The 14,593-nt window shown below is 39.0% G+C and overlaps 1 protein-coding gene across 1 annotated transcript in view; it reads left to right on the top strand.

Moving 5' to 3' along the window:
* Positions 1 to 14,323, top strand: part of ARG1 (arginase 1) — a 28,126-nt gene extending 13,803 nt beyond the window's left edge. The window contains exons 4-8 of the mRNA XM_040429145.1: positions 171 to 330; positions 3,250 to 3,344; positions 9,537 to 9,641; positions 10,851 to 10,987; positions 13,949 to 14,323. Of these exons, the coding sequence (XP_040285079.1) occupies positions 171 to 330; positions 3,250 to 3,344; positions 9,537 to 9,641; positions 10,851 to 10,987; positions 13,949 to 14,115 (664 nt within the window). The 3' untranslated portion in view covers positions 14,116 to 14,323. The remainder of the gene's footprint in view (positions 1 to 170; positions 331 to 3,249; positions 3,345 to 9,536; positions 9,642 to 10,850; positions 10,988 to 13,948) is intronic.
* Positions 14,324 to 14,593: the final 270 nt, after the last annotated feature.

Below are 14,593 nucleotides of genomic sequence, written 5' to 3' on the forward strand. Positions count from 1 at the left end.
TGTCCTGTAAAAAAAAGGAACATTTTCAGTTATTTGGCATATTGAAGAGCAACCTATCACATGATGTTCCAACTGGAGAACTTTAGCGACAAATTGACTAAATGTCCCAAGTGAATATACTGTGACCTTCTACTTGTTTACTCATCTCCCTTTTGTTTGTGCTGATGCAGTCTGGCAGTTGGAACAATCGCAGGTCATGCTAAGGTTCACCCTGATTTGTGTGTAATTTGGGTGGATGCCCACGCTGATATCAACACTCCATCGACATCACCCAGTGGCAACCTTCATGGACAGCCTGTCTCTTTCTTAATAAAAGAACTGCAAAACAAGGTAAGCAATGACTAATGTGTTATCACTATGTCCTGACTGTCTTAAGGTGGCCATACACGTCTAAAGTTGATCAAAACTGACCATTTCAACCAAATCGAAAGTTCATCTGTTCAAATTTAACAACAAACATTTGTTTTTGCCAACTGATGACAAATCAATATCGTTTGGGAAGTCGGCAATGTTTAATATTTTCGTCCAACATCTTCCGTTCAAAGAAAGATCGTTCGTGAATGAAAGAGGTTTATTTGAAAGAATGTTTCCACAAAGATCTTTCATCCATTACCCAGTTTCATTGAACGTATATGGACAGTTTGAACAACTTTAATGGCCAATATGACCATGTGTATGGTCATGTCTGTGAAATGAATGTTCACCAGATGATTGTTTAACCACTGTTCAGCCATCGACCAACTTCTATCTAATTTATATTGCCACTCAGTCTATGTTACTGTGTGAGACTGTATCTAGTTTTCTTTCTTTTCACACCTCTGTAGTTTTTCGTTCTAGATACGTGTCCACTTTCGTCACTTAGGATTGTTTTGTCCTATTTCAAGGGCACTTAAGGGGGCAAGACAGAATTAAGACAAATGTATGCCAGATGTATGCCATAGCATAAGAATGTAAACCATAATGGATATGACACTCATTTTCCATTGTTTTGCTTTAACCCCCTTTAAAGATGGCCCTTGCTTGTGCGTGCAACGGGCGCCATAGAAACATAGAAAGTGTCGGCAGATAAGAACCATTTGGCCCATCTAGTCTGCCCAATATACTGAATACTATGAATAGCCCCTGGCCCTATCTTATATGAAGGATAACCTTATGCCTATCCCATGCATGCTTAAAACTCCTTCACTGTATTTGCAGCTACCACTTCTGCAGGAAGGCTATTCCATGCATCCACTACTCTCTCAGTAAAGTAATACTTCCTGATATTACTTTTAAACCTTTGCCCCTCTAATTTAAAACTATGTCCTCTTGTAGCAGTTTTTCTTCTTTTAAATATTCTCTCCTCTTTTACCTTGTTGATTCCCTTTATGTATTTAAAGGGTTTCTATCATATCCCCTCTGTCTCGTCTTTCTTCCAAGCTATACATGTTAAGGTCCTTTAATCTTTCCTGGTAAGTTTTATCCTGCAATCCATGTACCAGCTTAGTAGCACTTCTCTGAACTCTCTCCAAAGTATCAATATCCTTCTGGAGATATGGTCTCCAGTACTGAGCACAATACTCCAAATGAGGTCTCACTAGTGCTCTGTAGAGCGGCATGAGCACCTCCCTCTTTCTACTGGTAATGCCTCTCCCTATACAGCCAAGCATTCTGCTAGCATTTCCTGCTGCTCTATGACATTGTCTGCCTACCTTTAAGTCTTCTGAAATAATGACCCATAAAATCCCTTTCCTCAGATACTGAGGTTAGGACTGTATCACTGATTTTATATTCTGCTCTTGGGTTTTTACGCCCCAGGTGCATTATCTTGCACTTATTAACATTAAATTTTAGTTGCCAGATTTTTGACTATTCCTCTAGTTTTCCTAAATCCTTTTCCATTTGGTGTATCCCTCCAGGAACATCAACCCTGTTACAAATCTTTGTGTCATCAGCAAAAAGACACACCTTTCCATTGAGGCCTGCTGCCAGGTTTCTGCTGTTTCAAACAGCAGATACCCATGGCAGATGTATGCGATCATCCCTATGGCTAATCACATACATTTAACCCGCCAGATGTCACCAAGACATCTGAGTAGTCCATAAGTGGGTGTCGCAAGCTCCTGTGCCCGTAACAGCGTTCCCCGGCTGAGATTGGGTAACCTGTTACAGTATAGTAATATCCTGAAGCCTCAGGCAGGCTTCAGTAGCTATTACTAGTTTATACCAATACAGACAAGCAGGTGGCAGCACTGTATTGGTATGTTGTAAGTTAGCCATCACAGAACACAATGGGCAATCTAATGATTGGCAGTTATAGTCACCCAGGATGACTTAAAATAAAAATAAAAGTTTTTAAAAATATAAAAGATAAAAAAAATATATAAAAGTTTAAATCACCCCCCTTTCCCCAAAATCAAAATACATAACCAATAAAACAATACACATCATGGGCATTGCCATGTGTGAAAACGCTCGTTCTATTAAAATATAACAATATTTATCCTATACGATGAATGGTATAATGGAAAAAAAAAAAAAAACGGCCAATTCACCATTTTATGTCACTTCAATTCCCCCCCAAAAAATTGAATAAAAAGTGATCAAAAAGTTGCACACACTTCAAAATGGTATCGCTGAAAAGTACAGATTGCCCCGCAAAAAATGAGCCCTCATATAGCTACGTACACCTAACTACAAAAAATAGGGGTTATAGCGGTTAGAATATGATGATGAAAAGAAGAAAAATATATTTTTTAAGTTTTTTTTTTTTTCAGTAATGCCAGAAAAACTATATAAGTGTGGACTCGTTGTAATCATACTGACCTGGAGAAGGCAGGTAACGGGTCAAGTTTACCACATAGGGAACCCCATAAAAAAAAAAACCATAAAACTGTGGCAGAATTGCATTTTTATTTTCCAATTCTACCCCATTTGAAAAAAAAATTCCAGCTCTCCACCATCATATGCAATATTACCGTAAATAGTGCCATTAGAAAGTACAACTTGTCCTGCAGCAGAAAAGTCCTTATAAGACTATGTGAATGGAAAAATAAAAAAAGTTATGGCTCTGGGAAGGTGGGGAGTGAAAAGCGAAAAGAAAAGGAAAATCGCAGGGTCCTCTAAGGGTTACGTTTAAAATACAGAGATTTAAAATTATGTTTGTGTATCTTTTCTGCTCAATGGTCAGCATCCCGTTATAGAAAGATCCAATATCTTGCATTTTTGTGCTAGTTTGATACAACAACTTACAAGACAATTGTCTCCTAGGTGCCAGACATCCCAGGATTCTCGTGGGTGAGGCCATGCCTATCTGCTAAAGACATAGTCTACATAGGTCTGAGAGATGTGGACCCCGGAGAACAGTAAGTTGATTTTGAAGTCAGAATACTTTCTTGAAAGTCTCTTTGTACATAGTAATTTCAAACACTTAGAAATACCTTACAAACGTATGCAAAATCCAGTAATTTCTGCCCTAGTGCAATTTTTGTAATAGGGGTATTGTTCTTTTAAAAGAGGAAACACAAGCCATTCTTTTAACCTCCATTCATTGGACGGATGCCAAAAGGCTGTAAATATTGGGACAGGTTATGTCGGGACAGTTTTTATTGCAGTATAGAATAATATACTATGCTGTTTCATACAAAGATATGCAGAAGCTTCCGTCAAGTCAAATAGCATATTTGGAGATCCTCCCAAGTTATATCTTTGAGGTAGCCTCAAATATTGATGTGAACAGAGTCCAAATCCTTTGATGCTATCAAAGCCACCCAAATGTAAGCATTATTAACATTATTGCACCAGGTATGAATTAAATTAATAATTCAATTATAAGCCATGTCCCCTTGTTGGTTAAGTCTTCTGTACAGTCCGCATAGAGATCTATAAGTTGGATGGAGGGTCATATGACCTGACACATCACTCAGACTCTTCCATTCTAACACAGCATCTGCTCTGAACTCCCAGCAGTACAAGTGCAGATGGTAAATGCAGTGTATTTGAATGGAGGAGACTGAGTGACATGGTCTGACCTGGTCACATGACCCTCCATCAGCAGCCATTTTATGGACAGGACCTCCATGTGGACAGCACAAAAGACTTGGCCAACAAGGGTATATACCCTATGAAATATAGTAAATGCGCAGAATATCAACAAAGGCTATATTAGTAAGTGCCATATAGTCATTTCATATACACATTGATCAAGAGAAGACAGAATGTGGCCAACCCTTTAACTCCTTAAGGACACAGCCTTATTTCACCTTAAGGACCAGGCCATTTTTTGAAAATCTGACCAGTGTCACTTTATGTGGTGATAACTTTAAAACGCTTTGACTTATCCAGGCCATTCTGCGATTGTTTTTTCGTCACATATTGTACTTCATGACACTGGTAAAATGAAGTAAAAAAAATATCATTTTTATTTATAAAAAAATACCAAACATTTGTCAAAAATGGCAAATTTCCAAGTTTCAATTTCTCTACTTCTATAATACATAGTAATACCTCCAAAAATAGTTATTACTTTACATTCCCCATATGTCTACTTCATGTTTGGATCATTTTGGGAATGATATTTTATTTTTTGGGGATGTTACAAGGCTTAGAAGTTTAGAAGCAAATCTTGAAATTTTTCTGACATTTTCAAAAACCCAATTTTTAGGGACTTGTTCAGGTCTGAAGTCACTTTGCAAGGCATACATAATAGAAACCACCCAAAAATGACCCCATTCTAGAAACTACACCCCTCAAGGTATTCAAAACTGATTTTACAAACTTTGTTAACCCTTTAGGTGTTCCACAAGAATTAATGGAAAATAGAGATCCAATTTAAAAATTTTACTTTTTTGGAGATTTTCCATTTTAATATTTTTTTTTTCAGTTACAAAGCAAGTGTTAACAGCCAAACCAAACTCAATATTTATGGCTCTGATTCTGTAGTTTACAGAAACACCCATATGTGGTCGTAAACCGCTGTACGGGCACACGGTAGGGCGCAGAAGGAAAGGAATGCCATATGGTTTTTGGAAGGCAGATTTTGCTGGACTGTTTTTTTTACACCATGTCCCATTTGAAGCCCCCCCTGATGCACCCCTAGAGTAGAAACTCCAAAAAAGTGACCCCATTTTAGACACTGCGGGATAGGGTGGAAGTTTTGTTGGTACTAGTTTAGGGTACATATGATTTTTGGTTGCTCTATATTAAACTTTTTGTGAGGCAAGATAACAAGAAATAGCTGTTTTGGCACCGTTTTTATTTTTTGTTATTTACAACATTCATCTAACAGGTTAGATCATGTGATATTTTTATAGACCAGGTTGTCACGGACGCGGCGATACCTAATATGTATACTTTTTTATTTATTTATGTAAGTTTTACACAATGATTTCATTTTTGAAGCAAAATAAAATCATGTTTTAGTGTTTCCATAGTCTGAGAGCCATAATTTTTTCAGTTTTTGGGCGATTACCTTGGGTAGGGTATGATTTTTGCGGGATGAGATGACGGTTTTATTGGCACTATTTTGGGGTACGTGTGACTTTTTGATCGCTTGCTATTACACTTTTTGTGATGTAAGGTGACAAAAAAATGGTTTATTTAGCACAGTTTTTATTTGAAATTTTTTACAGTGTTCATCTGAAGGGTTAGGTCATGTGATATTTTTATATATCCGGTCGATACGGACGCGGCGATACCTAATATGTATACTTTTTTTTTTATTTATGTAAGTTTTACACAATAATATCATTTTTGAAACACAAAATGATGTTTTAGTGTCTCCATAGTCTGAGAGCCATAGTTTTTTCAGTTTTTGGGCGATCATCTTAGGTAAGGTCTCATTTTTTGTGGGATCAGATGACGGTTTGATTGGCACTATTTTGGGGTGCATATGACTTTTTGATCCCTTTACTATTACACTTTTTGTGATGTAAGGTGACAAAAAATGGTTTATTTAGCACAGTTTTTATTTTTTACGGTGTTCATCTGAGGGGTTAGGTCATGTGATATTTTTATAGAGCCGTAATATGTTTACTTTATTTATTTATTTATGTAAGTTTTACACAATAACAGCTTTTTTAAAACAAAAAAAAGATGTTTTAGTGTCTCCATATTCTGAGCCATAGTTTTTTTTTTTTTGGGTGATTGTCTCAGATAGGGGCTCATTTTTTGCGGGATGAGGTTACGGTTAGATTGGTACTATTTTGGTGGGCAAACGCCTTTTTTATCGCTTGCTGTTGTACTTTTTGTGATGTAAGGTGACAAAAAAATGGTTTATTTAGCACAGTTTTTATTTTTTATGGTGTTCATCTGAGGGGTTAGGTCATGTGATATGTTTATAGAGCCGGTCGATATGGATGCGGCGATACCCATTATGTATACTTTTATTTTTCCCAAAATTTTTTACCAATTTTTTTTTTTTACTTTATTTGGGGAAAATGACGTTTTTGTTTATTTTTCCTTGAAACTTTTAATTTTTTGGGGGGAAAACTTTATTTTTTCAACTTTTTTTTGTCCCACTTTGGGACTTGAACTTTTGGGGGTATATTCCTTTACAATGCATTCCAATACTTCTGTATTGGAATACATTGTCTGTATGAGTAATACTGTGTGTATTACTCATACAGCTTCCGGCCTGTGAGATCCAGGGGGCTGGATCTCACAGGCACGTCACAGGAAGGCAGCGCGATGCCTTCCTTAGACATCGCGCTGCCTTCCATGCCATCGACCCCCCCCCCCCCTACAGCCACATGGGGACCCAATGGCACCGCCCGCCGCCGCAATAGGTAAAAGCCGCAAACCGCAGGTCTGAATTGACCTGCGGTTTGCGGCGATCGCCGACATGGGGGGTCACGGGACACCCCCGGGCATTTAGCAGAAATTCCGCGCGGCGGTGATCAGAAATACACAGGGCGTACAGGTACGCCCTGTGTCCTTAAGTACCAGGACATAAGGGCGTACCTGTACGCCCTGTGTCCTGAAGAGGTTAAGTGAGTTAAGTGAGCAATAAAGGATATTATGTCAAAATTTAATTTAGTCTAATTAAAATAGATTATATAAAGTGTAGATCATAGAGCTGTCCCATTTCTGAAATTTTTGGCATGTAGCCCACACTTCTGCAGCTGAAAGAGGCTAGTCTATGTGGACAACCTTTCTACTGATAAGTGGGTGTGGCAGGGTTGGGCCTATAGCCAATGGACAGTTATGGCATACTTTGTGGATATGTCATAAATATCTGAGTTGCAAAAACCTTTTAAGAATCTGTCACCATGTGCAGTACTGCAGATAAGGAGTCCAGATTGCCATTCAAAGCTGCACTGAAATACACAGTCCGGATTGCCATGCTGTGCTAACATAATGGAAGGGACTCCTTTGCGCATGCAGTCCTGACAATGTATTTCCGCAGAGCTTTAAACACTGACAGTGGCGGCAAAATGGGGCAGTAGGAAAATAAAAAAATGGTGATCTGGACGGATTAACTGCAGGAATACTCATTTATTACGGTAGGTAGTAGTCCAAGATCTTGGTGACAGATTCCTCTTAAAGGGGTTGTGCCACTAAAAACACATCCCCTACGCACAGGACAGGGGAGAAGTGTTTGATCATTGAGAGACTGACCTCTAGGACCAACCTATAGGGATCATGATAACAGTTAGTGCATGCGTGTCCACTGCTCCTTCTATAGGACTGCTGTGAGCACTGTATTGGCAGTCCTATAGAACTGAATGGAGTGGTGGACACATGCGCACCACCACTCCTTTCCAATGCCCTGTTCTCGTGATTGCTGGGGGTCACAGTAATCAAACACTTATCTCTGTCCTGTGTATGGGGGAATAAGTGTTATTAATGTTAGTGGCACAACTCCTTTAAAGGGGTATTCTGGTAAACTCCACTAAGGCTGCAAGCTGTCACCCAACCAGAACCTATACCTATACATATAACCAATTTAACTTGCAATCCATTTGTCTAGTTCCTATGTGATCCTGTAACACATTGAGAGTATCATGGCGCCTGATCTTCCCTCACAAATCTTCAAAGACTACAATCCCCACAATCCCTAGCTTTCCTGCTGTGAGTGTTGATGTTTATTGTTTGGCTGCCTGATATACAGTCTGGTCACGCCCCCTCTGCTCAGTAATCAGCAGCACAGTAACACGCCCTTTGTTTCACAAGACATTTAGCTAGTGATGGCTAACCTCGGGCACTCCAGCTGTGGTGAAACTACGACTCCCAGCATGCTCCATTCATTTCTGTGGAGTTCTGAGAACAGCCAAGCAATTGTGCATCTTGGGAGTTGTAGTTTTACCACAGCTGGAGTGCCGGAGGTTAGCCATCACGGGTAGAGAATTGATAGCAAGACACTGAGCATGCTCGACCTAACAAAGGCTCAGAACTACCGGTCGATGCCATGGTAATTTATGAGGAAACACAGTGGGTAGAAGAGGAAGAAAACTATTTTTATAACTACTGAACGGTAAATATGTGACATTTACATTATATTAGGTAATTATTGATGATGAATTAGTCTAAAACATATAGGGGTAGTTTAATACCCCTTTAATAGTAGAAGCGGGGCATATATATATATATATCTATATCTATATATATATATATATATATATATATATATATAGATAGAAGAAAAAAAGCAGCACACAAAAAGCAATATACGGGTGCAAAAATCCTCCTGAGGGACCTGAGACCAAGGCCCCAAGTGTAGATAAAAGAGCAAAAAGAAGGCAGCACTCCAAGTTGTGATGAAAAAGAGGACGGTTTATTCACCCAACCAGTAGCAACGTTTCAGCTCTCTCTATGGAGCCTTTGTCCAATGCTGCCTTCTTTTTGCTCTTATATATATATATATATATATATACACACACACACACACACACACAGTACAGTGGTCCCTCAAGTTACAATATTAATTGGTTCCAGGTCGACCATTGTATGTTGAAACCATTGTAATTGGTTCCAAAGCCTCAAAATGTCATCCAAGATAAGATAAAATTAATATTTAAAAAAAATAAGCAGATAAGACTGCTAAAACAAGTCCTAACATAGAACAGTCAGAAAAAGCTAACTAGCAACTAATACAACTATTTTAGCAGAGAGGTGGCCTTCTGAGTCGGAGGCATTGTATGTTGAGTCTAGTTTCAACTGACAAGGGGGGCCGGAAAAGACCATTGTATGGTGGAAATATTGTATCCTGAGGCCATTGTATCTTGAGGGACATCTATCTATAACCATGTCTATTTATCTAATATCTATCTATCCTGTATATATAAAATGTATACCATATGTTGCAACACAAACAAATTTTTCTGTGAAGGAGTTTTTTTGCGAGGTACCACATGTAAGAATCAACTTCAGATTTCGCATACATTTACTTTCAGTCAAACCCTAGTGCAGTGCGGAAAAATACCACAAGCTGTAGTTAAAAAGAATAGGGAAATCATTTAAAAAGCAGAAAAAAATGACCAACTTCGTGCATTGGATAAGCAATGACATTAAATAACACTAGTATACATATGCTGAATACTTATGTCACCTTTTTTCAGTTTGATTCTGAAGACACTGGGAATAAAGTCTTACTCAATGTCGGATGTGGACAGACTGACAATTAACAAAGTGATGGAAGAAACCATTGAATACTTAGTGGGAAAGTAAGTATGCAAACAGCGGATATGTGACAAATAATACATTCAGAAGATAGTAATGTCACTTCACTATAAGTCACGGCCTACGTAGATGAATTAACATAACTCCAACAAAGTGGTCTAACGTGAAAGAAATAATCATAGGGATGTTTTATATCGTAGACAGACATCCACTTTGGATGTTTTTTGGCTTTAAGACCGTGCATATTGCCACAGAGAAAAGTTAGGGCGCGGTACCAGCTTTAGCCCTGTAAAAGTGACTTTAGTGGTGAGATTGTGGCAAACGTGGTGTGATAAGAAAACATGTCACATCATGTCCAATGAATAAAGAACTATAATTATCAGAAAAGCGTATCATTATCTCTAAAAGTTGTAGTTGTAACTAAACGAGAGTGGTACTACAGGACTTGTAAAGTGTAATCTTCTGATGTCACAGATTAAAGAGGACCTGTCACCAGGGCAATCTGACAGCACCATGGTATAGAGCACGAGGAGCTGGGCTGATTGATATATATTTTTTGTGGAAAAAGTTTCAGTAAAATTTATAATTTACACATTTATCTCTTTGCATTTTTTTCAACTCTTGGTTGCTATGGGCAACTAAGCCAGTTTACTTTACACTAGTTTGATAAATCTCGCCCTAAGAGTATTATTTACATGTGGTGGATATGCTGTCATTTTTCCATCTGGATATGAGGGCAGCAAATCTGTACCATATAGTAGTAAAAAAAAAAAAATGTATTTATTACTGTATATTTCACCTTTTGCAATGCATAGGTGGAAATCTGCTGCGAAATCTGTAACACCCGGATTATGACATGCATTTGTGTTGACGTATCCTAAAGGTAGTGGGCATAGTACAGCTCAGCTACACATTGAGGAATATTGGCAGCTACTAAGCCACGCCTCACCACTTATTCTTTCTGAAATACTAAATCCATGGCAAACTATGCATGGAGGCGACTTCAAGCTGATTACAGAAAAAAAAAGGGGCCTGCAGATCCTTACGTCGATGGGTCATTGATACTACAGTAACTGTACAACTGATGCTTGGGGAGAGAAACGAAATCTCAATAATGAATTTCTAGAAGTGACTAAGTAACAACTTGAATGTGTATCATTAAAAAAAAAAATCAGTTTTCTTGCGCTAACTTTAGTCAAATTAGTTCACCTCCTCAAATAAAATATCTTCTGTTTTACTTTCCGTTTTTAAAGGAAGAAGAGACCAATCCATTTAAGTTTTGATATAGACGGTCTGGACCCCAGTGTGGCGCCAGCTACTGGAACACCTGTCCCTGGAGGACTGACTTACAGGGAGGGCATGTACATTACAGAACAAATTTACAACACAGGTAAAACAACTTCTGTACTTTCATTGGTTGCTAGGGTAAAAAATATATTTTTTCCTAACACGTTTTTCAATACATGAGGTTAAGCATGTAAGATCAATGCTTTTTATCCTGTAGTATGGACTACAGTGTCAGGGAGTTCTTTTTGCTTAAAAGGGTTGGTCATTTTGTTATATTTATAGATTACTTATAGGTTTTCTGTGCCTGCTTCTGTTATCTTGAGTACTCAGTTCTGCCATGTTATTAGATGGGGCTGCTGCTCCTGTATACAGTGCCTGTGCACAGTTTTGGCGGTGTTGGCCCCTCTAAATAAAGTCATTCAAAATGGTTCCAGTGTGAAACTCCTTCCTGCCGGCTGTGCACCCTCCCCTTATGTTTTCTACTGCGTAGACTCCACGTCCTGAGTGCTGCGTCTGAGCAGTAGCAAATTTCCATGCCTCTAGTGTTCCGTCCTTGCTGCTGCCTACAGACTGGAGTGGGCGCACTGCCACTTGAACGGAGAATGCCAGTAGACGTGCTCTAGTCTGTAGGCAGCAGAAAGGACAGAATACTAAAGGCATAATTTGCTACTGCTCAGACCGGGCACTCAGGATGTGGAGTCTACAGTAGTACAACACATAAGGGGAGCACGCACAGCCGGCAGGATGAGGTTTGACACTGGAACCATTTTGAATGATGTCATTTAGAGGGGTCAGCGCTGCCAATACAGGAGCAGCAGTCCCATCCAACAATGCGGTGCAGAAACACCATGGTGGAAATATACTTTAGATAACAGAAGTAGGCACAGAAAACCTGTAAGTAATCTAGATATATAACAAAAAAATAATACAACCCCTTTAAGCTCCTGACCCCTGATGACTCTAGTTGCACAGCAAAACATGTCAGGGGAGCTTTAGTGTTTGGTCTCTTTTAAAATCAATCTTCTCCTAGTGTTTGATGTGACTGGTGGTGTCATACTGATGGGGCAATGCCAATAATCCTATGGGCAGGACTGCAAGTGAAAAAATGAAGACAGTTATGGTATAGTGGTCTAATATAGGAAACAGGCTAGGGTATTGATCTGTGACAACGGTTCAAGTGAGTTCAGTGTGAGAAACTTGCAGCGTGTGGCAGTGCGAGTTCCCGTTCTGAAGTATGCTTCTCTGATGGCAGTGTAAGCGTAGCCTTTAGTTTGTTAACATTTACTGTGTAAGTGATCGCTTCTTTGGGTCTACAACTTTTTGCCGCCAGAAAATACTTGGGGGGAATTTATCATGAGGAGAATATTTGAAGTCAGTTTTCCTTGAGTCTGTGTTGACATCCCTTATGTCACATTTATCAAATGTCTCATGTTGTTTGATAAGTTTGTCTTATCCTTACATCTAGCACTTTTATCTAGAAAAGTGACTCCAGTTTTCCTACTCCTCCTGGAGTGAGATTGCAATTTTTTTGTGACTTTTTAAAAACTGTCTATGATAAATCTGGAGTGAAACTCATTAACATAGCTAACGACATCCACTTTTCAAAGTGGTATAAAACTGCAAAAACTTTTTGATGCCAGAATTCTAGAATGAAAGTATGTTAAATCTGCCCCTTGGTCTCCAACCTATGGTGCTTCAGCTATTGCAATCCTATTCTCCCAGCATTCCTTGACATTTACTGGCTCATACTGTGCTATCTCCATAACCCTTGTGGCAATTCTTTACCCTTATCTTTGAAATTCCTTTGGAAAGAGGAGTCAAACAGGTTCTTAACACCCAGTAGCAAATGAGGTCCAACCAGGGCTGTGTCCCTTCTATCCAATATGTACTCACCTTAGCATTGAGGATTTAAAAATAGTATTAGAGTAGTTCACACAGAGGATTTTGGAGCGTTTCTGCCTCAAAAAAGCTCCAAAAAACACATCAAAACTGCCTTACGCATTCATTTGACTGGAAATAGCACTTGCTTTCCACGTGGAAAAAAGAAGTGTGGAAAAAAGCAGCATGCCCTAGCTTGGGGCAGAATCCACTCTGATTCCTTATGTGTCCATGCGTTTTGTGCCCAGTTTTTGCCATGGATCCGCACCAAAAGCTACAAATTGAAAATGCAGTTTTGTATTGAAGTAAACGCCCATTGCAGATTGCAGGCTGAATTTTGTAGGCGGAATTTCAAAATCCATCATGTGAACATACCCTAAAAGTCACTTTTAACTACATGCATACTTAAAGGGGTTGTCCAGCCTTTTTTAAGTGATGACCTATCCTAATGATAGGCCATTACTAGCTGATTGGCAGGGTCCAACGCCCCACACCCCATTGATAAGTTGTTGCCTGAAATTGGCACCAGAGCTACAGAGCACAGTCAACATTGTAGTGGACAGCACTCGTCACAGAAGAGCTGTCCACGACAATGTGGATAGTACAGAGTAGTCCCGATGCAGACTTCCATCGATAGAGCTACACAGAAAAGCTGATCAGCGAGGATGTCCGACCCCTGAGGATAGGCCATCACTAATAAAGGCTGGACAACCTCTTTAATATGTCATATCACTGGGTTAACTTTACAGATTGTAGAAGCAGTAATCATAATCGGCCTCTAAAGCAGGGATGCCCAACCTGCAGCCCTCTAGTTGTTGCAAAACTACAACTGCCAGTATGCCTGGACAGCCTACATCTATTACAGCATGCTGGGAGTTGTAGTTTTGCAACAGCTGGAGGGCCGCAGGTTGAACATCCCTGCTCTAAAGAAACCAGAATTATGACTTCTAAACACACAATAGTATAACCATATAAGATAAAACCATTTCACTTTACAAATGAATAGGGTTGATAACATGTGAATATAGAATATCAGCATTGAGTACAGAGCCATGGAAGTAATTTGGAGGTTAGACAGAAGCCTTTGACCTCTATAAATAAAGATAATTGCTGAAGATGTTTCAAATAGAGTATAGTGAAATTAATTTAACTTTGAACTTAATGTGGAATTTTGTGTACAATTCAGGTTTATTGTCTTGCATGGATATGATGGAAGTCAACCCATCTCGTGGAGAAACGGAAAGGGATACTCAGCTGACTGTGAACACTGCTCTCAATATGATCTTATCTAGCCTTGGAAAGGCACGGGAAGGATTTCATGCATCATCACTGTATCTTCCAGATAGCAGCTAAACCTATAGCTGTCTAAAACTTCCATACCATATTCTAATCGCTCTCTGTTAGCAAATCAATACGGGGTATCTATAAAGAGACTGTTTCGTACCGATAGACTTTATTCGAAAGGTTGATGTAAAACAATCACGTGGCACATTTTAATATCACCTCAGCATTTATATTCATTTATCATAATTGACTGCATAAAATGGAAGAATACATATGGTAACTGTGCAAATGCATTACATTACTTATCTTGTATGTAGGCTGAGTTAAAGAGGACCTGTCACGACAAAGTGCAATGCACCATGTTATAGAGCAGGAGCAGCTGAGCTGATTGATATATATATATAATATATATATATATATATCAATTTGTAGGAAAAAGATTCAGTAAAACCTGTAATTGATATATTTATATCGTTGCTTTTTTCACCTCCTGTGAACAGCTATTGGTACAGGAGGAAGGTGTCATCAGTGATTGATGGCACTGTGG

Source organism: Bufo bufo, chromosome 4 (assembly GCF_905171765.1).
Source record: "Bufo bufo chromosome 4, aBufBuf1.1, whole genome shotgun sequence".
Taxonomy (NCBI): domain Eukaryota; kingdom Metazoa; phylum Chordata; class Amphibia; order Anura; family Bufonidae; genus Bufo; species Bufo bufo.